This window comes from Phocoena sinus, chromosome 8 (assembly GCF_008692025.1).
Source record: "Phocoena sinus isolate mPhoSin1 chromosome 8, mPhoSin1.pri, whole genome shotgun sequence".
Lineage (NCBI taxonomy): Eukaryota > Metazoa > Chordata > Mammalia > Artiodactyla > Phocoenidae > Phocoena > Phocoena sinus.
In genome coordinates, this window is record NC_045770.1 from 41119824 (window position 1) to 41145679 (window position 25856).

The window sequence follows — 25856 nt, forward strand, 5'->3', positions numbered from 1 at the left end:
TTTAATTTTTGCCAATTTGATTACTATGTGTCTCGGCATATTTCTCCTTGGGTTTATCCTGTATGGGACTCTCTGCACTTCTTGGACTTGGGTGGCTATTTCCTTTCCCATGTTAGGGAAGTTTTTGACTATAATCTCTTCAAATATTTTCTCGAGTCCTTTCTCTCTCTCTTCTCCTTCTGGGACCCCATAATGTGAATGTTGTTGCGTGTAATGTTGTCCCAGAGGTCTCTTAGGCTGTCTTCATTTCTTTTCATTCTTTTTTCTTTATTCTGTTCCGCGGCAGTGAATTCCACCATTCTGTCTTCCAGGTCACTTATCCGTTCTTATGCCTCAGTTATTCTGCTATTGATTTCTTCTAGTGTATTTTTCATTTCAGTTATTGTGTTGTTCATCTCTGTTTGTTTGTTCTTTAATTCTTCTAGATCTTTGTTTAACATTTCTTGCATCTTCTCTACCTTTGCCTCCATTCTTTTTCCGAGGTCTTGGATCATCTTCATTACCATTATTCTGAGTTATTTTTCTGGAAGGTTTCCTATATCCACTTCATTTAGTTTCTTTTCTAGGGTTTTACCTGGTTCCTTCATCTGGTACATAGCGCTCTGCCTTTTCATCTTGTCTATTTTTCTGTGAATGTGGTTTTTGTTCCACAGGCTGCAGGATTGTAGTTCTTCTTGCTTCTGCTGTCTGCCCTCTGGTGGATGAGGCTAAGAGGCTTGTGCAAGTTTCCTGATGGGCGGGACTGGTGGTGGGTAGAGCTGGCTGGTGCTTTGGTGGGCAGAGCTCAGTAAAACTTTAATCCACTTGTCTGCTGGTGGGTGGGGCTGGGTTCCCTCCCTGTTGGTTGTTTGGCCTGAGGCGACCCAGCACTGGTGCCTACCTGGGCTCTTTGGTTGGGCTAATGGTGAACTCTGGGATGGCTCATGCCAAGGAGTACTTCCCAGAACTTCTGGTGCCAGTGTCCTTGTCCTCATGGTGAGACACAGTCACTCCCTGCCTCTGCAGAAGACCCTCCAACACTAGCAGGTAGGTCTGGTTCAGTCTCCTATGGGGTCACTGCTCCTTCCCCTGGGTCCTGATGTGCACACTACTTTGTGTGTGCCCTCCAAGAGTGGAGTCTCTGTTTCCCCCAGTCCTGTCGAAGTCCTGCAATCAAATCCCGTTAGCCTTCAAAGTCTGATTCTCTAGGAATTCCTCCTCTGGTTGCCGGACCCCCAGATTGGGAAGCCTGACGTGGGGCTCAGAACCTTCACTCCAGTGGGTGGACTTCTGTGGTATAAGTGTTCTCCAGTTGGTGAGTCACCCACACAGCAGTTATGGGATTTGATTTTATTGTTTTTGCGCCCCTCCTACTGTCTCACTGTGGCTTCTCCTGTGTCTTCGGATGTGGGTATCTTTTTTGGTGAGTTCCAGTGTCTTCCTGTCGATTATTGTGCAGCAGTTAGTTGTGATTCTGGTGTTCTTGCAAGAGAGAGTGAGAGCACATCCTTCTACTCTGCCATTTTGAACCAATCTCCCTTGCTATTATTCTGTATATGTAAACTCATGTAATCCTCACAGCACCTCTAATGATGTAGGTACTTGTACCCCCATTTCATAGATGAAGGTACTAGGCTGCAGAGAAATTAAGTGACCTGCACCGGCTGGAGGTGACTCAGTTAGTAAATAGCAGAGTTGGGATTAGGACATGGATTTATTCCCTACAAAGCCCAGTTTGTCAAATACTCTGCTATTTATATAAAGCACAATAATATCCTACATAAAATCAACAACTCTTTTATACTGAGGCCCTTGTCCAGGAGGTTTTTGTAAAGAGGATGCTTTGTTCTTGTGTTTAGTACGTCTGCATCCTTATAACTTGAAGTCCACCGAACCCTTTTACATTCTGTACTCATGCTAGAGAATCTCAGAGAGGAAAAGGATGTTTATTTGTCACCAGATATTGTAGCTCTGAGGCACAAGAATTCTGGGAGAACAAGCCAAAACTGAAGATGAAGGAACGGTTTTCTTGTAGACACAGAGGTCCCTGAGGCTGTGATTTATTTGACATTTGTGAAGTGAAATTCAACAGGTTTTTTATGGCTGATTTGAAGCCCATGTCATACCATGTCTTATGGTTCCAAATGAACAAAGTAGAGAAAAGTTCCCCAAAGAAAACTGAACAGGTGTTTTGGGGGCTACAGGACATTTCTGTTATATGGTGAAGAGTCTCCATTTGATGGTAAATCATTAAGTTGCCTCAGGTCATGGGTTGGAGTGTGCTTTAGTGGTTTCTAAAAGAAGCCTAGAATGCCTTTCCTTTCCACAAATATCCTTTTAGTAAAAATGTCCTTGACACTGAGGGCTTTGACTAATTCAGAAATTGCTCCTGTCAGCACTGCCAGAGGAGCCGTGGCAAACGTGAGCAGAGGCCTGGACTGGCAGAGGCTGGTGGGTCTTCAGGCTCAAATACACCCAGATAGACAGAATATTGGTTTTCTGATGGTAATAATGATGGCACACAAATTTATGCTTTGGAAACTGTTAGTTCTCACTTCTTGAGAAGGTCATGGCCCTGGAGACACAGGGTAACTTGGGAGCTTTTGACAAGAAAATTTCTTGATATCCTAATTTATTAACCTATTGAGCTTGGGCTTGCCAAAGGGAACCTACAAGTTCACCCCAATTCTTTAATTCCTGAAAGGCTCTAGAGACAAGCCTAACTGTACACTAGTCTGAAGTAAGATCAGCAAAAGCAGGATGTGAACAATGTGTACATTCAAAGTCTTGTAATACATGCTTCCATATTAATTTTTTTAAAGTGGGTGCACATCAGTTATCTGGGTTTAAATCTCTGAACCACTGTGACTTCAGGCATGTATTACAGTTCCCTGCACATGGTATGAACTCAAGAAATATTTGTAGAAAAGATGCTGTTGAATGATTTATCATCTGGTCCTAAAGAATTTCTGAAATAAAAGTTTCATAGATAATTTTTTTTTGGTTAACATTTATCAGTTGTGTGCTTTGGAGATCCAGCGTACCTGCCATTCAGACCCTACTGAAAATGTAATATCTACTATCCATTAATTCATTCTAAAATATTTAATATGTATCTATAACATTCTGGGCATCCAACGAATCACCATTTAATTCCACTGTTATGAAACTCTGGAGAAAAGTAAGTAATGAATAGGGTTCCATGCTTTTATTTGTATTTTATTCAAATACATCTTATGTTTCTAAGTGGTGCTAAAAAGTTGAAGTTGGATATGTTAAGACACGGCTAATTTTAAAAGTCTAATTTAAATTCCCATTTGAAGTGAATTAGCACTAAAGACTTAGCAATGCTACAAGTGGGTTGTTTTGTATTAGTCTTTAGATTGTGTGATTCATGCAGGATCTCAATCCTGGGGTCCTTTCCAGGTATCTCTATCTTTTGAAGATACTCTGAAGCGGTCTGGATTTAGGTAGGGTGACCATACAATTTACTGTCTCAACTGGGGCAACTCTGAGTGTGATAATTACACCTGTGCAATAAGTATAAATGGGATTCTCTCAGGCAAATAGGGTTGTATGTTCATCCTAGGAAAGGACATGGGTTGAAAGATCAGGAGTTGATACACACGGGCTGCCTTATCAAGTGCATGTCACGTCCCCTTTCTGGGTTTCAGTTTATCTGAATGAAAAGTAAAAGGGTTGTACTAAAACCAAAGCAACTGTTTCCTTCAAACTCCGCCACTTTATGCTTACAAACAGTCTCAAAGGAAAGAGTCTCATTATGTTTTTGAAACAGCTTCAAACTGAGACACAGCTGGACAGACAAACACATAAAACCCTTCTCCTCTCCCCTTTTAAAAACCACACTGTTATGAAAGCTTACATCATATTTGAAATAAATCAACACTTGCTTACTTTAGGGTTGGTAAACATTTCATCTTCAATACCTGAAGCATTGTGTTGAGAAGGATTCTGAGGCCACATCTGCGCTCAGCAGGAAAGAAACCAAAACAAACAAACAAACAAAGACCCTTGATCGATTAGTGATGGTTGCTGGGGTCATGGGAACAGAAGAGAGAGGCAGGGAGGGTGGGAGGGGTTAGGGGCTGTGTGTGTGTGCCAGTCCTCTGCTATAACTGGCTTAAGGTCTCTGGTGCTAAAATACAAAACAAACAAACAAAAATCTCATATGTAGGATAAATCTGCAACATATTGATATCTAACACTGTATTAGTCTCACCCAGAGATTTTTTTTTTTTTTTTTTTTTTTTTGCGGTACGCGGGCCTCTCACTATTGTGGCTTCTCCCGTTGCGGAGCACAGGCTCCGGATGCGCAGGCTCAGCGGCCACGGTTCGCGGGCCCAGCCGCTCCGCGGCATGTAGGATCCTCCCGGACTGGGGCACGAACCCGTGTCCCCTGCATCGGCAGGCGGACTCTCAACCACTGCGGCACCAGGGAAGCCCTCACCCAGAGATTTTTTTCTCCTCTTCCTTGTTCTCAGCGCCCTTTCATGAACACTCAAGTAGCAGAGTAGAAGTGATGGTCCTCAACTCTGGCTGCATGTTAGAATCACATAGGACCTCTGGGGATGGGGCCCAAGCTTTATTGGTTTTAACATCCTCCACAACCAGGGGATTTTACTGTGCAGCCAGGATGAAGAACCACTGGCATAGGGTCTGGAACGGGAGATGGGAGTCAGGACACCCAGCTCTTTTGTTCTTTATTAAGGCTGTGTGACCTTGGATATATTACTTAGATTATCTTAGTTTGTAAAATGAATTTGGACTCAGGCATTCTCTAGCTTTAACTTTCTGTGACTAAAGCATGAGGAGGTGAAGAATATCATGGTGTGTTAACTCAGACACTACAGATGTCCTTCTCTTTGTAAATTCAAGGAAAGCTGACTTTGTTGTCAAAGAGATAAATCTTACAGGAAATGATCGGGAAACAAATACACATCACTCTTCCATGCATGAACAATCATAATTTCTTGAAAGAGGCAGCTAAGTTATGTAATATTGTTGATAGAATCCTTTGTCTAAGCTGTTCTTGCAAATGCTTTTTTTTAAGTGCTAAAAATCCATGGACATAATTTACTACTTTCAACACATATTTTAATTGCTTGCACCTCTGACTTTAGCAGACTTCTCGGCCTTCCAACTGTTTAGTAATTTGACATCTTACCTGAGTGACAGCAACATTTGTCCCATCGGTGACTTCCACACTCATATTATAGATGGACCTCTGCTCTGCATCCAAAGGTTTTGCGATGACAATGGTCCCAACGCCCTTCTCTGCGTCAAAAGAGCTGTCAAAATTGCCCCCTGACGAGTTCACAAAAACAACATGAAATTAGCATATCTGAAAAGTTATTACACATATTGAAGCATACAGCTTTAAAGGGAGATCTTATATAGAAACGTTTTTTGACAGGCATCCCTATTGCTCAGTTTTGTACATCTTAAATGGGACCCTTTGTTTTTTAACTTAATTCATATTTCAAAGCACAGCCTCTACAATGCATAACAGATATCACAAAAAAGAATGTATTGCAAAAATCCCCTCAGCACTAATGTTATAGCAGTGAAGCATAAACTGACTCCAGAAAATATTTAGAAAGCTAAAGTCCCTTCAACCCCTTGTGGCTTCTGGGCTAGGAATTTGTAGATCCTTTGCTTTTCCAAAGTATTGATAGATTAAATTCTAGGTAAACAAACAGTCCAATTATTATTAACAAAAATGAGTAGACACTCTGAAATCCATTCCAGGATTGATGGTAAACATGTGGTTGGTAGAGTTCAGATTCCCTCAATTAGATGTCAGAAATAAAGTTATAAATACTAGAAAATAAGAAAAAGCAATAAAATTGAATTTCTTATTAAAAGTTCTCTCTCTGTAAGTTGGGATATTTATAGAAATATATTTTTGCCATCTTGACAGTGTGTATTAACTTTCTCCCCCCAAAATAGAAAGTTTATGGGAGATTTACAAAATGAAATCTGGAAGGAAGGAGATGAAAACATCAGCTATGGAACATCAACTGATAAAATAACTCATAGAAGGGTTTAGAAAACTTTACTTTTCTCCCCCTGAACTAGGTGTAATCCATAATCTGTAACTAATGCGCCTAAGACAGCACAGACTTTGTGGAAATTACTGTAGGTGTTTCCATCTCTGTGAACCAAAGTGTAGTTTATGATCTTTTTCAAAATGAAAGATTTTTTTTTTTTAAGGGGAGAGAAGATATTGGTATAAGTGCTGGAACGATTTTAATTAAGTATCAGTATATGTTCACAAGCTCTATTTACTTTAGCCTGAAATTTCATCATGTCCACAAATTTTGTTCTTGGACAGTAATTTTATTTAACTACGGCACATAGGGCAATGCATTTACTGAATTTCATATTTTAGAAAAGAAATCTTGGCTTCTCTTTTTTGCATTTAATTTTGATGATCAGTCAACAATATATAATTTCTATGATATTAGAATTAGAAATGGGCAGACGAGTTAAAGGAAAAGAGAATTTTACCTGAACTGCTGGAATCTGATGTATAATGACATGAAATAAAAAATATGGTGTATTTAAAAAAAACCTGGTCATACATATGACCAGGTTTTTCAGATACTTATTGCGTGTAGCTGTCATATACACTTGAGATTATTTAATTGCTAGAGAGAACATAATTGCCCTTGACATTTAATTAAAGTTAAGGAGATATGGGTGTACCAGAGAATTGCTTGGAGATGTATTTTTCAAAAATTTCATCTCAAAAAGAGACTCATCTTCCACTTAATATCTTTAATTGATTTACTGAGAAATACTAAATGTTAACTCCAAAAAATGTCTTTTGAACAACAGGATAAAGAGAAAGGGAAGGAAATCTGGGCTGAAAGGGAAGTAAGCCTTAGGTCACCATGCCTATTTCAAAGGGAATGTTTCATCTTGATAACCACATGAAATGAAATGTACGACTGATTCAAGTGTCTTGAATAACCGTCCTAATGAGCAAAGAAAAATCATTTGCTATCAAGTGGTATATTATGAAAAAAAACCCTCTGCCATGGAAACTTTCAAAGAAAAGACATAAAATTGCCTCAGACTGTGTAGAAGGAAAGATGGGAAAGCAACTTCTCAAGCCATTTCTAGTGGGTATTAAATCATATTTTAAATCACATTTAAAATCATCTTTAGAATGTCTTCCTAACCAAGATTTTTACTTTCTTAAATTTGAGTACTATGATTTTTTTGGGGGGGTGGAGGAGGGTCAATTATTTTGGAAGGTGAAAATTTGTAGGTCAAAGTAAAATAGAAACTACACTAACTATAAGCCTTTGATTTGCTCCAGTTTGAAGAAAATAAAAATGAAATTTAGAGAACACACAAGCAAAGATTTCCAGTTTCAGTTACTGTTGCCATGGGGCAATTCTATTTCCTCTCCCTCACTGCCCTAGAGTCACATTTTCCTCGGGGCCTTCCCTATACAGAAATACATCATCGTTTCATGTACTTAGTGGCATAAAATTTACATATTTTACATATGGCATATAGATTGGGCACCTTCTTATTAGTCATTTTTTGTATCAAAAAACATTTTTGGCTACTTTTATGATGGTGTTTTTTAATTTTTATTTTATTTTCGAGCATAGTTGATTAACAATGTTGTGTTAGTTTCAGGTGTTCAGCAAAGTGATTCAGTTATACCCTTTTTCAAATTCTTTTCCCATTTAGGTTATTGGAGAATACTGGGCAGAGCACAGGGAACTCTCCTCAATATGGTAGTGATGTTTTACAGTTTTCTCTCCTCCTGCCTGTGTGTGTGTGTGTGTGTGTGTGTGTGTATCTCCTCCATTCACCTTTATTGTTTCAAATACTCTAGAACAGAAAAGTTGAAAGGGGCAGGGGAGATTGAGCTTGACAAAGAAAGCCTGTGAGTGTCTTCCCATCCATCAATAAGGCTAGCAGCCTCTGATACTCACTTCTAGGGCTTTAGCTCCCAGTTAAACCAAGATTTCATGTAAAACCAGGTTCCCCAAATCGTCCCTGAGTTTTAAAATGAATTTCTGACAAGGGATACAGAATCTAGACCAGCAGTTCACCATCAACCCTCCCGCAATTTCATAACCTACCACTTAAGCCTCCCATTTCATGAACGACTCCGTCTCTCTCCCCCAGGCCTCAGTTTTCAGGCTCCCTTTTAGCCTGAGAGGTTATTTCATTTTGTAGGAACCCATGTCCAATTCATCTGGGGTGAGAATATTAAATGGAAGGAGTCTGCTTTCACTAGCAGCATTCTGTTTAAAGAAGATGTGCTTCCTCAGAGCCAGTAACAACATGCAAAGCCAGAGTGTGCTGGGGCAGCAGTGCTGGGCTAAACAAAGGGTGGGGAGGAGGCAGGACACTGCGGAGCTGGTCTGATTTCAACAAAGTGGGGAATTAAGAGAAGTCACAGCCTGAGCGTTGCTGCAGGGGTGTGAGGCAGAGATGGTTAAAAGCGAGGTTGTGAACAGCCCACATAACAGAGAATTCATGTCAGGGACATTTCTCTTTGACCATTTTCGGTCAAGACGGGTGTTAAGGAGTAAACAAAGAGCACGAGAGAGGCGTGTTGGATTTCTATTGGATTCTAAAGTTAAACATTGCAAGTCGGAGTGTCCCAAAAAGCTTTAAAAATGGGACAGGAATGAAAATACTTTGAGCCAGCAGCTACTGCTGGAATGTACCGGGCAGCAGGGTGTTGGGCCATGCTTTAGTTAAGCTTTTCTTTAAAGAATCACCATCTCTCCATAATGAGATCCAATGCTGACTATCTCACAGCTTTCCCTTTAGAGAAGCTTCCGGGCCGCTCCCCTAGCTATGATTCCAATCCACTCTACGTGCGATGGTAAAAATACCAACCAAAATCTAGTAGTCACCAAGGGAGACGAGCTATGGGAGAAGCTTCCAAAACACTGAGCCGCTGAATCTCAATGAATTACAGGAGTTGTTCGCAAGCTGTTCATTCAAGTTCAGCATGTACACCTAACTTAAGGAAAAATGCTAAACACCATTTCTATGGTTTGATCATGAATAATTTTCTGCCTTGGAATGAAGCAAGCACAGTACGGGGCTACAACGGATATTTACATGGAAGGCAGGAGATGCAGGCTGGAGGTGGGAAACAGTGGTAGGAAGGAAAACCATGTCTAGAATCTGGTTTGAAATTCATTTTCTTACAAACGATAATATCCGAAGCTGTTTTAGGCTTTTTATTATTTTCCTAAAGTCTCTTCAGGTGTGTTCCTATGGACCATATTGTTGCTATGGAGAAAAGAGAGGCATGTTCGGGGTCCAGTTAGAAGAAATGATGTCAACTGATGACTCTGAGCAAGCGTCATCCTGATGGAGGAAGAGCTGTATTAAAAATGGGACAGACATGGCTTCACTTGGGAGGGGTGTGCGGGAGTTTTGTGATAAAGAAATCTGGCCACGAGGTTAGAGAAGACCCAGAGAGATGAAGTGCTAGTCAGGGTGCCATCAAAGACTTTACCTTGCCTATTTGATGGAACCCGATTAAGGGATGGCTCCATTAGGGACAAGGTTGTCTAAGGACAGGCATAAGCTTATGAAACAGAAGCAGTCAAGAACCCAAATTCCACAGGAACCTATGACAAACTAAGGGCCCAGGCAGTCCTTCTGTACCTGCAACACAGAAATGTATTTCTGCTAGAGCTGGACCCATGTGTTCCCTTGTACCATCAGAGGATTATTTTCAAAGAACAGCCTTTCTCTCCTCTACATATTGGGTGAGGCAAATAAACAGAGATATTTTAAGTGCTTACTGTCTACAAGGAAAACAGTTTTTCTAGTCTAAGTCAGGGGAAAAGCTAGAAAAGTGGGTGGTAGCATCCCCCATCAAACTGGAGGTAAAGAGGAATTGTTTGAAGTGTGTAATAACGGTGATCTTTACAATACAAATATTTGCCCGTGGGATAAGGATACAGGGACCAGATTGCATGCACATTAGAGAGTATGTAAATCAAGATGCTGCTGAGTTGAAATCATAGTCTCCTGAGAAGTGTGAAGATATGTGATAAAGCCACAAAGGATTGTGGGTTAGTTTTGTTCCCTTCATTTTCTTTCCCTTTTAACACAGGGAAGGAACATGCTGTGCAATGGGCTGTTTAACCACAGAACAGCTGAACTTTATAATGTTTCCTTTTAATTATAGCTTTCTTAACTCGGTTACAAGTGGGCTTCTGTTTCTGGAAGCTGAGGAGAGTCCAGCTCCGTAACATTGTAAGCAGTGGTCTCTTTGGAGGCACAAGAAAGTATCTGGCAGGTCCTTGTTGGCGGGGTCTGGACTTGGGAACGAAATCTTGCTCTCGACATGGTTTTTGTGAATTCATATCACGGTGGGAGGAAAAGAAATGCAGTTAAACAAGATTCGGGCAGATTTCAAAATATGGAAATGAGGAGACAATACTCTCAGGGGAAAAGGCATGCTGGAACACTATTTCTGCTGAGTTAATGAGAATTCATTAGTTATGGCATTTGTAAGCTATAACTGTTAGGCCGGGGGGTGGTATTGTCTGTAACCATAAGTGTCTGTATAGGTGTCTATCCAGCTATAGTACACTGCTATGTTTCTTAAGTACTAAGAATCACTTTCCCTCTCTCTCCTCTATGTTAGCCTGGCCAGGGAAGATGTTTAGGTAAGGAGGAAGGGAAGAGACAGCAGAGAGTTTCAGTGGCCAAGGATAAACAAGCAAGAAAGCTCGAAAGTAAGAATGAAACATCTGAATATGATAAAGGAAACAATAGGTTTTTAGAGAAGGGGAAAGGTGTTGTCAGCAGGTTGAAAAAAATATGACTCTCTTAGATCAGAAAGGATTTTCAGGAGGGGGATTTTCTGGAAGGAGGACCATATCCATTCTGAGTGCAGCCAGCACCCGGGGAAAAGTTTGTAGTTTTGCCGTGAAATAAAGAGTTGACATTTTAATATGTTGGCTGGATGCGGGGATGGAAATAAAATCATGTTCTGTTTGAGCATCTGGCCCAGTAAGTTCAATTTTCAGGGGAAGCTTGACTAGATGTCACGAGATATACAGTGAAATCTGTGATGGAAGTATCTAGACTAGAGGAACAACCCGGTAGGTCTTCATTAAGAGAAGTACCTGTGTACTAAAACTGAGAGGATTCTATAAAAAGAGTACAGATTTAGGAATAAAGATGGAGAAACATGAGAATGGATGCCATGTTTTTGATCATGATTCCTGGATATGGATTTGAAGCAGCCTAAAGGGACTCCTTCCAGTGAGGACTTTCATCTGTCAACTGCCCATCTCTTCTTGGACCAGTCCTCATTTGGTCAAAGGTGCTGTGTTGCTCAGGCTGGGAATACAGTGGAAGGTCACACTGACTCTGGATGGGTCTCAGGAGGCATCAGTAGTGTTAACACATGGGCTGCCTGGGGTATCTCCATCGGTCACCATTGTTTATTCCACTCACCATGGATGGACATCAAAAGAAGCATTGGCAGAAGGAAGGAATCAGGAGGAAAAGACCTTGACCTTAAGGGTTAACATTGAAGCTAAGATAAACACAAATGAAAATGTACACTAGCACTAATAATGCTGGCATGGAATTCATGCAAGTAAGGTTACATGTAGCACCACTAGGCATGCTTACCTATACACACCATACACACACATGCAGGGGTGCTGAGGAACTGCAAAAGTGACTGGATAACTGGGGTCAGGTGGTTGGTCAGACTGAGCATCAGCAAAAGCTGTGCTTGCAAGATTTCTGACAAGAAGTGCAAGCAAGGGCATCCTGGGGTGGGTGGGATGTGCTGCACGTCAGGAGGTTGCATGTATGCATCACACAAGGGAGAGAAGCGGTGCTCTCGGGCTGTAGAGGTGCTTGCAAACTGGAGCGTCAGGGGAGGAGGGAGATGAAATGGTGGCTGATGGCAGAGGGCAACTCCTCTCACATCTCGGGACAGCACGGCAGGAGCCCTGCAGCCTGTTGGCTTTCCGCTGTACTCTTCCTCAAGTTATTTAAAAGAAGTCATGATTGCACCAGGGACACGTTGAGACTGAGATGCATCTTCTGTGACTGACTGAGGGTGGTTCTGAAGGAATCACCAAAGGTGACAGCACAGACAACCAGACGATGCATAGGTGTGACCCTCTGTTTCACCAAGAAAGAAGACACTGCATTGGATAATAACTTAATGACGTGAAAATGACTGAGAAGATACAGAAGCGAAGACATCTTTCATGGATCAGAAGAGGTTCCATTTCAAATGCATTAAGTGGAAATGAAGTCGGAGTTGAAAGCTTGGGAATGAGGATGGTCATGTACAGGGATGGTGTGATTAATGCCCATTAAGTAAAACACAGACGTTCTGGCATTCCATAAAATGAAATAGGCAGAAAACAAGCCCTTTCTTTTGGGGAGTTCAGAGGACCCTCTACTGAAGTTTGATTGGGGGCCATGGGGCATTCTTTTTCCGTGCTTCATTGAAACAGATGTGGAATGTTCTAAATGCTTTCCCCAGACCCAGCCATTCCTGGGAAGAGAGGCAGGTTCCTACCCATCCTATCCAAGCAGTGACATGTGGAAGGAAATGATTCCCCCAGACCAGCTCTCCAGATTCGCTGCCTTCCACGGAGAACCGTGGGAAGTCAGCTCCATCTCGACGCAGTGTCAGATCCAGGGCTGGTGCACACTCTCTCCCCTTGTTTTGTTTCCTGGCCCTCAGCACTTATTTCCTCTCCACTGCCTCTCGCTGCCTGGTTGTGGAGGGCAGTGGTGCTGTTTTGCCCTCTCTTTTTGTAGCCTTGCGTGCTTGCTTGCTTTCTTTCAAGGAATTTAAAGGTTGGCTTCCAAGGTCTATCCTGCCTGCATCCATCTGCTTTCTGTATTCGGTTCTCACGGGAAGCTCTCCCTGGCTATATATCTAGGCTGCATTTCCTGCTCTTCCTATTGTGGACAGCAGCCAGGGACTATCCTGGTGGGGCCTTCTGGTCTACGAATGGCACTCCTGCTGCAAAACCGAGGGGTTGGGATCTACTTGAATTTAATTTTCAGTTGGAAAAGGCCCAGTTAAACCAACCTACAAAAAGATCAAAACAAAACAACAAAAAGCCCACATACCTCAAAAGCAAAGAACAAAAAATTTTTTTAAGAGATCAAAACAACCCCCCACCCCTGCCCCAAATCCAAACCCATCAAACCTCAAACAAAGGAGTCACTGGATACGAGTAATGCAATAGCTGTTAGAGGCATGTATGAAATTTGTGGGCTGCACTTCAGCCTGTCACAGGCAGTTATGAAAGATGTAATTTAATTTGCTTAAAAAAAAAAACCCGTAAAAGGCAGATTGGATAGCTGTATTTTAGCAAATGTGTTTGCACTAAGGGTACCTTCTGTTGAACAGTTCTGCCCACAAGCTGTCTGTAGAATATAGAACATCTCTCGAGCATGCTTGCCACCTTGAAGCAGGGCAGTCGGGAGCAGAAAAAAAAAAAAGAACAGAATGCAGAAAAAGGTGAAGAAAAAGAGAGAAATGAAGGACAGCAAGTCCAGTACCATCAATACATTTAGAAATGAGATTAGCCAAGTGCGACAATAGAATTTAAATGACACACAGCAAGACATTAAGATTGCAGTAAATAACGTACTATGGAAAATCCAGCCAGAGAGCACTTTCTGTTCAGCTTAGCTACAGAGTCAGAATGAAAGCACAGGTCGATTATTCATTTTACTGGCTCTTTTGCATTCCAGCACTATATATCTTTTAATCTTAGTGCTAATCGTTGTGTTTTTTGTTTGTTTGTTTTGTTAGCTGCTCTGAACAGTCAATGATTACATTGCCCAGTACTGCTCTGGAGGACTCGAACTTACCAACGATGTCAAACCACAGAGGGGTGTTAGCTGGCTGCACAGACACCACCCCTACAATCTCGGTGACTCTATCGCTTTCCATGACTGTAAAGTTATAAAATGGCTCATCGAAGGTCAACGGTACAGGTGAAGGAGGTGGTTTCTTAATCCATTCAATGTGGAGGCGGGCCGTGGAGGACTTCTGAGGGCGCCCATTGTCCACTGCCTTTATCTACTCACACACGGAGAGAACAGAAAACTGTCTTAGAGCCCGGATCCTGGTGGAAGTCTCGACCTGTCACTCATATGTTGTTGGGCTGAGAGTCCATCCTCATCACAGGGTCAGCAAGGGGAAGAAGACAATGGAGATCTGGAGAGAATGGGCTCAGGAATTGGGGAAAACAACTTGGTCACGTAGGGGGCCCACACCACATTTGCCAGAAGGTGATTTGAATCACTGCCAACCATGCAGATGTGGAAAACTTGAAAAATAAATGGTGCACTTACAAATTTTAGTGTTTTACGGACACGAATGATAGTTACATGAGTAGCAAGAGCTAATTTGATTCCTTATACCTCTCTCTGGTGGTAGTGTTGGAAAGGGAACAAAGTGCATCACATAGACACATAGAATTGTCACATAGGATTCCAGGAGGATAATGGGAGGGGGCATGGGAAAGGCATCAGCCTTGCAAAATTCATCTCAGAGGCCCTTCAGTTACGCTAACTCTGAAGAGGTGAAAGAGACCTCTCTTGGTGGAAACATGGGTTCCTCGAGCCAGTGGGGTAAGGAAGACGGTGTTAATGACTCTTCTTTATGGTCTGATATAAGGACTGAGAAAAGCATGTTTCCTTGCTCAGATATGCAGGGTTAACAGCTGTGGTGTCCTGGATTTAAATGTGTGTGTTGGGTGGGGGGGGGGGGCAATGAAGTTAAGTCCGACAAGCAGACATCAATGACAGAAATTTAAAAATCAAAATAAAAAATGGATTTAAAATATTACATCAATAAAAACATTTTTAGGTGCATAGCTAATAGCTATAGCCTTTAAAAAGAGTGACAACTCATAGCTCCCTAGTGCTATGTTCATGGATGATCACTCTGCCCCAGAAAATTCCTGTGAGATGAAGGATGCTTGGGTAGATGTCTTAGGTAGGGTTTCCTAGGAGCAGAGTCTGAGATACGGATTTGTGTACAAATGGTTTCAGGAGGAAGTGTTCTCAGGAGAAAGGAAGTGAAGAAAGCAGGATGGACGGGGAAGATGCTAAGCAAGGGTGTGGTCTCAGTTGAAGTCTAACTTCAGCCTGATCCCAAAGGGAGCTCTGAATAATTGTATCAAAGTGTTGGATCCACCTGGAGGCAAGGATGTTGGGCTTTTATATCTGGTGTCAGTTAGTAGTTATTGGCTGTGGGCTGCTGGGCTGGGGTAGGAGTGTGGAACCTCTTGGGCCAAAAAGTTCAGCCAAGGATGACCCTCTGGAGAAGGGGACAGCTGTGAGCCCTTAGCAGCTAACACTCACAAGAGTTGGGGGATGTCTGCACCAGCCTTATAATGGGGATCTGGACAGGGTACCAACAGTATCCTCTGCAATCCATCCAGTCCTCAAAGATTCCCATTGGCAAGTCTCACACAACTGCAACAGCACATATTACATGAGAGCTGCTAATGGCAGAAACAGGGCTGTTTTTTAATTATTATTGTTATTTTCTTTTCTCTGCCCACTCTCCTGGATACATTACTGAGCAGGGAAAGGAATCCAAGTCCAGACCATAGGAGTAACAAAGATAAATAAATGCACTCTGACTATCCTTTAAATTAATAAAGGGTTGACTATTCACAGTGGACAAGGCTGAAGACTAAGAGAAGGATGGAAGATGGTGCTAACTCTTGACAGTTGTTGAGACCCTGGGAAGTGCCCATCACCTGTGAGGCTGAGCAGTCCCCCTTTGGGCATAGGCATTACAAGTCTAAAGTGGTTAGGGGTGGGGAGTGCAGGCTGGCACCTTAGGTATGGGAGTTTAAGCCTCTATTTGAGATGGTGCTCATGTTTGTTTTTATTTTTAATTTTCTAACAATGAAAACTTTAGTCATTTTTTTACTTAAGTTTTTTCACTTTTTACAGAATGAGCCTAGCTATGATTTGTGTCTCACAATTTATACAGCTAAATTCATGTTTCTAACCCATTGTCAACAATTACAAGAGTTGTTTTCTTTGGGAGATTTTCAGGACATAATGAGTGGTGGGAAGGTTATGTCACTCTGCTCTTCCCCTCCCCTCAGTTTACATCTATGCTCAGTACCTTGAAATGATCTGGGGCCACAGGAAGTGTAATTGAGTAAATGATGGAGCAGGCTGTGTACTGGGAATGGGGAGTTTGGCTGATAGGACACAACCAAAGGAAATGGCCTCATTAAGAATATCACTGAAACAGAAAGTAGCCTTCCACTGTTGTGTGGCTGCACTTTTTACCCCAGAGATTTTTTGCTTAAAAAATATACATGACTAAGAAAATAACTTCCTCCCCCGCATTAATGTTATTGAGGTTCAGAAAAATCTTACCGTTAGAATGTCATAACTCCCTGCTGTAAATTGCTTTCTGGAAGAAACCATGCCAGTCTTAGGGTCAATGAAGAACTTTCCATCATCATTCCCGTCCACGATACTGTAGGAAATTTCTGCGTTGGGGCCCTCATCTCTATCAAATGCAAAAGCCCTATAAATGGGTTCTCCCCTCTTCTTCCGGTCACGTTCTGGCAGCTTGATCTGGTAGACCTTCTCTGGGAACTGGGGCTTGTTGTCATTTTCATCCAAAACCTGAACCACCACCCAAATGGTTGACTGTTTTGGAGAGAAACCACCATCTGTCACAGTCACCTGAGTTTTGAAAGAGAAAGTATTTTACAATTAGAAAAGAGAAAAATGTTTTTCACCACTCTTTCCCCTGCCACCCCATGAAAGGTCTATTCTGTGCCTTAGGGCGTCTCAACTTCTCTTATTCCTGTAGTTCATGTCAAATGCATAACTCTTCATAGTTCATCCATAAAAGCAGGGAAGGCCCTAAATCCAGTCATGGAAATCATTGCTGAAAGGGCAGGAAGGAGGCAGGGCTCTTATTGTGGTGTGGAGTGGAAAGGGAGAAGAAATAGGATTGACTTTATGAAATGTGTCAGGTTATATAGCTGTAGTAGACTTAAAATATGCTCCCCTCAACAGACACAAAAAACAATATAACCTTTATTATATGTTAACCCATGGGTATTTCATCTAATTCTTGGGAACTGCTATCAGCATCCGAATTCCCTCAGTATTCATGTTCCTTTCTTTCTTTTCCATCTTCCTATAAAATTTGTGATTTTTACATCGTCACCAAACAAAAGGAAAACTCTGATGTATACTTCACAATTTTGATGGCTGGTTGTAAGCACCTTTGACAGTTAAAATATGTTCTTAACAGTCACAAAATAATTTTTTTCCTCTTTGGGAAGTGGGGGGGATGGCCAACCCCTTTCCATATCTGAGATGCTATTCTTATGCGTGTCTGTGAAAATTGACAGAAGAGAGAAAAGAAGAATATGTAGATAAGGAATTTGCATGGCAGATGTAAAAGGTCTTTGAGTCTTAGTGTGAATAATCTTCTTCTTGGTCATAGTGATGATAATTATTACCATATTAATTCTTAATATGCAGATGGGGCCATATAAGCACTCTTCCATGTACTATCTCATTCATTTTCCAAAAACACTCTCCTCAGTAAGTGGGGCAGTTTTGTTTACTCGCATTTTGCAGGTGAGAAAACAGGCTTGAGGTCTCATTGTTATTAAGCCTAAAGTCAGGTATTGAACTTTTGGCAATTCTTGATATTGTGTTTAACCACAAAACCTAGAGGAACCTCTACTCAATCTTTAAATCATTACCTTGAATAAGACAGCTTATTACCTCAAAATACATATTTGGAGGCTGGAAGGAACATAAAGATGCACTCAGCATCAATAGGAGAAAAACAACAGTAAATTACAGCCCTGGTCATCCAGTTTTCCACCTAATGAAGCAACCTGACAGGAAAAACAAGGGGAAAAAAAGGCCCAAAATGTGGAAAAACAAATTTATGGCTTTTTACAAAATGGAACTGCAATCTAGTTAGGTTTCTCTTACAAGCAGCTTAGGAGAATGGATTTAATAGACTTCAGATAAATTTTCGTAGGCATTCTTGCTTTCTTTTTTTTTTTTTTTTTGCGGTATGTGGGCCTCTCACTGTTGTGGCCTCTCCCATTGCGGAGCACAGGCTCCGGACGCGCAGGCTCAGCGGCCATGGCTCACAGGCCCAGCCGCTCCGCGGCATGTGGGATCCTCCTGGACCGGGGCACGAACCCATGTCCCCTGCATCGACAGGCGGACTCCCACCCACTGCGCCACCAGGGAAGCCCTCTTGCTTTCTTTTAAAAATCCATCACCCTGATACCAAATCCAGACAAAGATACTACAAAAAAATAAAATTACAGACCAATCTCACTGATGAATACAGATGCAAAAATGTTCAACAAAATACTAGCAAACAGAATCCAACAACACATTAAAGGATCATACACCATGATCAAGTGGGATTTATCCCAGGGATGCAAGGATTCTTCAATATACGCAAATCAATCAATGTGCTACACCATATTAACAAATTGAAGAATAAAAACCACATGATCATTTCAATAGATGCAGAAAAAGCTTTTGACAAAATTCAACACCCATTTATGATAAAAACTCTCCAGAAAGTGGGCATAGAGGGAACCTACCTCAACATAATAAAGGCCATATACGACAAACTCAAAGCAAACATCGTTCTCAATGGTGAAAAACTGAAAGCATTGCCTCTAAGATCAGGAACAAGACAAGGATGTCCACTCTCGCCACTATTATTCAACATAGTTTTGGAAGTCTTAACCATGGCAATCAGAGAAGAAAAAGAAATAAAAGGAACACAAATTGGAAAAGAAGAAGTAAAACTGTCACTGTTTGCAGATGACCTGATACTCTACATAGAGAATCCTAAAGATGCCACCAGAAAACTACTAGAGGTAATCAATGAATTTGGTAAAGCCGCAGGATACAAAATTAATGCACAGAAATCTCTTGCATTCCTATACACTAACGACGGAAGATCAGAAAAAGAAATTAAGGAAACAATCCCATTCACCACTTCAACAAAAAGAATTAAATACCTAGGAATAAATCTACCTAAGGAGGTAAAAGACCTGTACTCAGAAAACTATAAGACACTGATGAAAGAAATCAAAGATGACACAAACAGATGGAGAGATAAACCATGTTCTTGGATTAGAAGAATCAATATTGTGAAAATGACTACACCACCCAAAGCAATCTACAGATTCAGTGCAATCCCTATCAAATTACCAATGGCATTTTTTACAGAACTAGAACAAAAAGTCTTAAAATGTGTATGGAGACACAAAAGACCCCGAATAGCCAAAACAATCTTGAGGGGAAAAAAAACAGAGTTGGAGGAATCAGACTCCCTGACTTTAGACTATACTACAAAGCTACAGTAATCAAGACAATATGATACTGGCACAAAAAACAGAAATATAGATCAATGGAACAGGAGAGAAAGCCCAGAGATAAACCCACACACCTATGGTCAACTAATCTATGACAAAGGGGGCAAGGATACACAGTGGAGAGAAGACAGTCTCTTCAATAAGTAGTGCTGGGAAAACTGGACAGCTACATGTAAAAGAATGAAATTAGAACACTTCCTGACACCATACATAAAAATAAACTCAAAATGGATTAAAGACTAAACGTAAGACTGGACACTATAGAACTCTTAGAGGAAAACATAGGAAGAACACTCTTTGACATAAATCACAGCAAGACCTTTTTTGACCCACCTCCTATAGTAATGGAAATAAAAACAAAAATAAACAAATGGGACCTAATGAAACTTAAAAGCTTTTGCACAGCAAAGGAAACTATAAATGAGATGTAAAGACAACCCTCAGAATGGGAGAAAATATTTGCAAACAAATCAACGGACAAAGGATTAATCTCCAAAAGATATAAACAGCTCATGCAGCTCAATATTAAAAAACAAACAACCCAATCAAAAAATGGGCAGAAGACCTAAATAGACATTTCTCCAAAGAAGACATACAGATGGCCAAGAAGCACATGAAAAGCTGCTCAACATCACTAATTATTAGAGAAATGCAAATCAAAACTACCATGAGGTATCACCTCACACGGGTTAGAATGGGCATCATAAGAAAATCTACGAACAACAAATGCTGGAGAGGGTGTGGAGAAAAGGGAACCCTCTTGCACTGTTGGTGGAAATGTAAATTGATACAGCCATTATGGAGAACAGTATGGAGGTTCCTTAAAAAACTAAAAATAGAATTATCATATGAATCAGCAATGCCACTACTGGGCATATACCCTGAGAAAACCATAGTTCAAAAAGACACATGCGTGCTTCCCTGGTGGCACAGTGGTTGAGAGTCTGCCTGCTGATGCAGGGGACACGGGTTCGTGTCCCGGTCCGGTAAGATTCCACATGCCACAGAGCGGCTGGGCCCGTGAGCCATGGCCACTGAGCCTGTGCGTCTGGAGCCTGTGCTCCGCAATGGGAGAGGCCACGACAGTGATTGGCCTGTGTACAGAAAAAAAAAAAAAAAAAAAAAAAGACACATGCACCCCAGTGTTCATTTCAGCACTATTTACAATAGCCAGGTCATGGAAGCAACCTACGTGTCCATCGACAGACAAACGGATAAAGAAGATGTGGTACATAAATAAAATGGAACATTACTCAACCATAAAAAGGAATAAAACTGGGTCATTTGTAGAGACGTGGATGGACCCAGACTGTCATACAGAGGGAAGTAAGTCAGAAAGAGAAAAACAAATATCGTATATTAACGCATATATGTGGAATCTAGAAAAATGGTACCGATGAACCGGTTTTCAGGGCAGAAATAGAGACACAGATGTAGAGAACAAATGCATGGACACCAAGGGGGGAAAGTGTGTGTGTGGGGGGGATGAACTGGAAGATTGGGATTGACATATATATACTAATATGTATGAAATAGATAACTAATAAGAACCTTCTGTGTAAAAAAAAGAAAAATCCATCCAGTTTCCTTCCAAGGTTATTTTCCCAATTGGTTTGTTATGTTTTACAAAAGAAACACGTCAGGCCATTAGGTGCCAAGGCTGGATTTTGACTCTTGAGCTAATTCTTGGACATGGTAATTTCTGGAGAGGCATGTTTTACTGCCGCTGCTGAACTAAAATGTTATATACTCCCAGGTGAACTGTGTTGACCAAAACATGTTGATTTCTTGGCTGCTCAACTCCTCTGCCTCTCTTTACTGCTTGAACGGCTCCTTTTCCAAATCCAGACAACTCTCGCTGTCTTTACCGTGCACAAAATCACCTCCTCATTGCTTGTCAACAAACTCCCTGCAGTGGGCTCCGAGGTGGAGCTCTGGGGCTGCCTCAGGGCCAGGTGGCTGCCAAGGAACAGAGAGGCCCTCCTGGCTGCAGTTCACTGCTCTCTTGAGGATTCTGCTGCTATAAAGATGCTTCCTTTCAGGGTTGACCTGGATTTAAAAACCCAGGTCCTCGAGGTATCCGCTTATAGGCAGGGAAGGGTGGCAGCTGCAGAGGCTCATGAAGCAGCCTCCACACATGAGATGGGAAGCAGGCACACCTACATCACCGCCTCACCCTGGGTACCAGCTCCCATGCTCCCTCAGGCCACGTGCGCATCCTTCAGGTGCTCCAACACAGTGCCTTCCATCTCAGGGCATTTGCACATGCCGTCCTCTCCCCCTCCCTTCACTGGATCTTGCCTACTCATCCTTTGGATCTAGCTGAAATGCCATTTCCTCAGAGACGCCTCCTTGACCTCACAGACCAAGCGCTGGCCCCCCACTCTCTCCACCTCCTGAATTATGTACTCTTAATTCACCCTATAGTTTTCTTTTGCAACACTTACGGTTGTGGAAATTAATTAAATACATGGTTCTCCACCAAGCTGCTAGGCTGCATAAGGGCAAAAACAGATTTTGCCTTTTTGTTCACTGCTCTCACCTTTGTGTCAAGCCGTGCTCCATGTTTACTTATTTAATAAATTAGACTCTAACTCAGGTCCTATTTGGACAAGATCTTTAGCCAAAGCTGTCTCACCTTGTAAAGGCTTCGTAGATCATTCAAGGCCCTTTATGAAGTCACCCCAAAGCTGCCTCTCCACCCATAACGCCTCCATTTCCTTACCCAAGGCTTTAACCACCACCTGTTTGCTGATCATTCCCTGATATGCACTCTTGTGTCTAAACCACGTTCCCTACCTCCAAGCCAATGCATTCAACTATTTCCCAGGAATCTTCTCTGTGGACCTCTCACATGCACCCCAACCCCCCAAAAGTAAGAGACAAATCATTATCCTCAAACCTCCTCCTTCTTCCATTTGTGTTGTCTCACTGATGACCACCCCCCCACATTCACTCACACACTGGTCTGCACCAGAATCCTGGGCATCCATCTAGTGTCCCTGTTCTAACTATCCACATCCAAGCAAATGTGAAGGCCAGCAGGCATCTCTCACGTGCACCCCTCACGCCAACCTCTTCTGCCGTACTGCCCTGGGACAGGTCTCATTTGCATCTTGCTTGGACTCCCACAGGGGCCTCCTGGTCTCCCTGCCTCTAGCCTTCACCTTTGTTGTAAGGTGTTATTTCTTCCTCAAAAATCTGATCATGTCACTGACCTGCATAGCATTTTTTCAGGGGCTCCTTGAGGCTGAGGATCTGGCCTGCCTCGATTCTCAGCATGTGCTACCTGCCCCTTTCCACCCTCCATGCTCAGATACACGGTGAGCCTGGGGGGTCCTGAGTATGCCATGCTCTTACACCTCCATTCCTCTGCATAGCTGTTTGTTTCCATAGAGGGCCTTCTTTTGGGAATACGCCTGACTCATTCCAGAAGCTTCAATTCAAACACTCCTTCTGCGAAGCCATTCCTGCCTCCTGCAGACTGCTGTAGACGCCCTCACCTTGTTCCCACTCCACTATGTGCATAGTTCCAGGACGCTAATTATCATCTTACAATTTTATGTGTCTGTTTGCTTGTTGGTCTGCGCTCAATCCTTCCTGACCATGAGCAACTTGAGGTCAGGGACCATCTCATTCCTTGTTCTGTTCTGACACCTGGGACAGTTCTAAGTGCCAAATACATGTTGTTGAGTGAAACTGAGAATTAATCTACCCCAAACTCTTCCCTATGATAATAAATGGAGAGAACATTCAGACAGTGAAGGGTCTCTGCTTCTTTACCTGCAGGAAATGAAGAGACTGAAAATGTAAGATCTCCCAAGTGCTTTATGATTCTCTGAATGGGGGTCAGGTAGACGTAGGCACAATTTTAACTGTGCACTCTGGGGTTCATACCCATCTTGCGTCACTGAGGACATTGCCGATCCCATGATTACTCATAACGATTTCTAGCTACTTCCAAAACTGTGCTTGCCACTGTGGACACTTGTCTACAGTTTACTCAAATGATCTATTTGTGTGTTGGCTCCTTCAGGACACTGTGAGCCACTCGAAGGTAGGAACCTTGTTTTCTTCATCTCTTTCCTGGAAACTAGTGTACTCTTTTTTTTTTTAAACATCTTTATTGGGGTATAATTGCTTTACAATGGTGTGTTAGTTTCTGCTTTATAACAAAGTGAATCAGCTATACATATACATATGTTCCCATATGTCTTCACTCTTGCGTCTCCCTCCCACTCTCCCCATCCCACCCTTCCAGGCTGTCACAAAGCACCGAGCTAGTGTACTCTTGATAAACGTTTGCTGAACTGAACTAACTCAAAGTCTTAAGGTCCGTTATCACTCCTCTAGACCCACTCACGTCTCCAGCCATGTTGGTACCTGGAATATTAATTGTTGACAATTCCATCAGCTCCTCAGACTTCACACTTCATGCTGCCCTAGACCTCAGCCCATCATGTGGAATTAGCCTATATGGAAGGAGGAATAGCACTGGAGACCTAAGCCAAACTGAGATGAATCCCCATTATCTCCTCCTCTGCATCATTTTTCATTAATGATGCAAGGAATTAGCCATTGTTTAGAAACTATCCATGTGTCCTCTCACTCTGCCACCCTAACCCCTAACCTAGATTTTCTGTTCTCATCATTGATCAATAGTCAGTGGCTTGGCAATTAGTCAAAGTTCTGAAAGATTAATTTCTTTAGTTATTTACAGCTAACAAAAGGAACCAGAAATAACACAGTACCCCTGAAAAGACAGCACAGCCCGTTTCAATTTTCTATGATACCCTTGTGGTCTGTGAATACCAGGCAGAGCCAGAAGGCAATCAGCATGGCCCAATGCATTATGATGACAAAATTACAAAGAGGAACCTGTTGTTAAGTCTATCCATGGACGATGCAAGAGCTTTATAGGACCAAAAATGCGTGAACGTTGAGAATTCTGGAGTTATGGCAGCTGTTGGAAGGCCATGTTTCTCAATCGTTGAAACTGCCTGATGTATTTATTTTAGTTTTACCTCTCCATGTAGTAGAATATAAGTACATAAGCTGCCTGAGAGCCGAGACCTTGTGTTTTGTCCACTGCCTTGTCCCCAGTGATTACAAGAGTGTCTGAGAATATATTCAATATTTTTAAGATGAAGAGTTCAATTCTGTCATTCTCTTCAACCCTTAATTTACCAAAAATGGCTATTTCCAGGCCACTAACCACTGGACTGCCAGGGAATTCCCCTGTATTTAAAATTATAAACCTCTCTTCAGGAATTACATATCTCCCCCCCCCCTCCACGTTATATTTGCCTTTGACACTTTATATCATCTGATATATTATATACACTTCACGCATAAGCTTGTTTATTGCATGTCTCCCTCTTTAAGAATATGAGCTCCGTATATGCATGGATTTTCATCTCTTTTGTTCACAGATATTTCCTGAGCATCTACAACAGTGGGTGTAATAAGCATTCAATAAATATTTGTTAAATGAATTAATAAAATATTCTTCCAGTGCCTTCTAGGTACAAAACTCTTTTCTAGGCAAATTGGGACATCAACCAACCAACCAACCAACCAACCAGCGAGCATGGATTCCTATCAAATTCACCCCTCCCCCATGCCCCAAATGCTCTGCAATGTTCCCGACCTGCAATCATCTGGCCTTAATTTAGATATTTTCAATAAGAAGAACTAATCCCTTATGAAGCAGTCCACTTGTTGTTTGATAGGTTCAATCTTCCCAAAGTTCTTCTTCTTGTTGAACCTGTTTCTACCTACCTATTCTTAGCCTAGAGTGACTGTAGCTTCCTACAGACTACTTTTACTCTTTGTAACTCTACAGAAAAACTCAAATTCCTCTCCCACATTGTCCCAGGTATCTACTGCTGAGTAACCCCAAATTAGGTGGCTTAAGATAACCATAATCTTTTTATTAACTCTCCTTGTTCTAGGGGTTGAATGGAGCAGTTCTTGTGTGGAATCTTTCATGCAATTCAAGTCATAGGTATCTGGGCCTGTGGTCATCAAACAAGTCTTTTGGTTGATGGTGGCCACTGGCTGGGACCTCAGCTGGGGCTGAGGTCAACGGGCCCAATATCTACAAGTAGCCTCTTTGTGTGGCCTGTGCTTCCTCACAGCATGGTGGCTGGGTTCTGAGCAAAAGCCCTAAAGGACAGGAAGTGGCAGGTGCCAGTTTCTTAAGGCTTGAACCCAGAAACTGGCACAGCATCACTTGATCCATATTCTGTTGGCCAGCAGTCCCAGAGTCCAGATTCAAGAGGTGGGGTCATAAACCCCACCTCTAGATGAGAAGAGGGTCAAGTAATTTGGGAGCTATATTTTAAAACTACCATGCTCATAAATCCTTAAGGATATTTGAGAATCCACACCCCAGACTGAAAAAATTCTAATTCATATAATGTTCTCTCAGGT

At 42.0% G+C, this 25856-nt stretch overlaps 1 protein-coding gene across 6 annotated transcripts in view; it reads right to left on the reverse strand.

Moving 5' to 3' along the window:
* Positions 1 to 25856, reverse strand: part of FAT3 (FAT atypical cadherin 3) — a 708211-nt gene that overhangs the window by 135544 nt on the left and 546811 nt on the right. For all 6 annotated transcript variants that reach the window (XR_004351132.1, XR_004351131.1, XM_032640647.1 and 3 more), the window contains exons 6-8: positions 16414 to 16728; positions 13873 to 14083; positions 5165 to 5304 (exon numbers count right to left, since the gene is read on the reverse strand). Coding sequence is in view for 4 of the 6 variants with exons in the window: in XM_032640647.1 (XP_032496538.1) it covers positions 5165 to 5304; positions 13873 to 14083; positions 16414 to 16728 (666 nt within the window). In the remaining 2 variants the exon portion in view is untranslated. The remainder of the gene's footprint in view (positions 1 to 5164; positions 5305 to 13872; positions 14084 to 16413; positions 16729 to 25856) is intronic.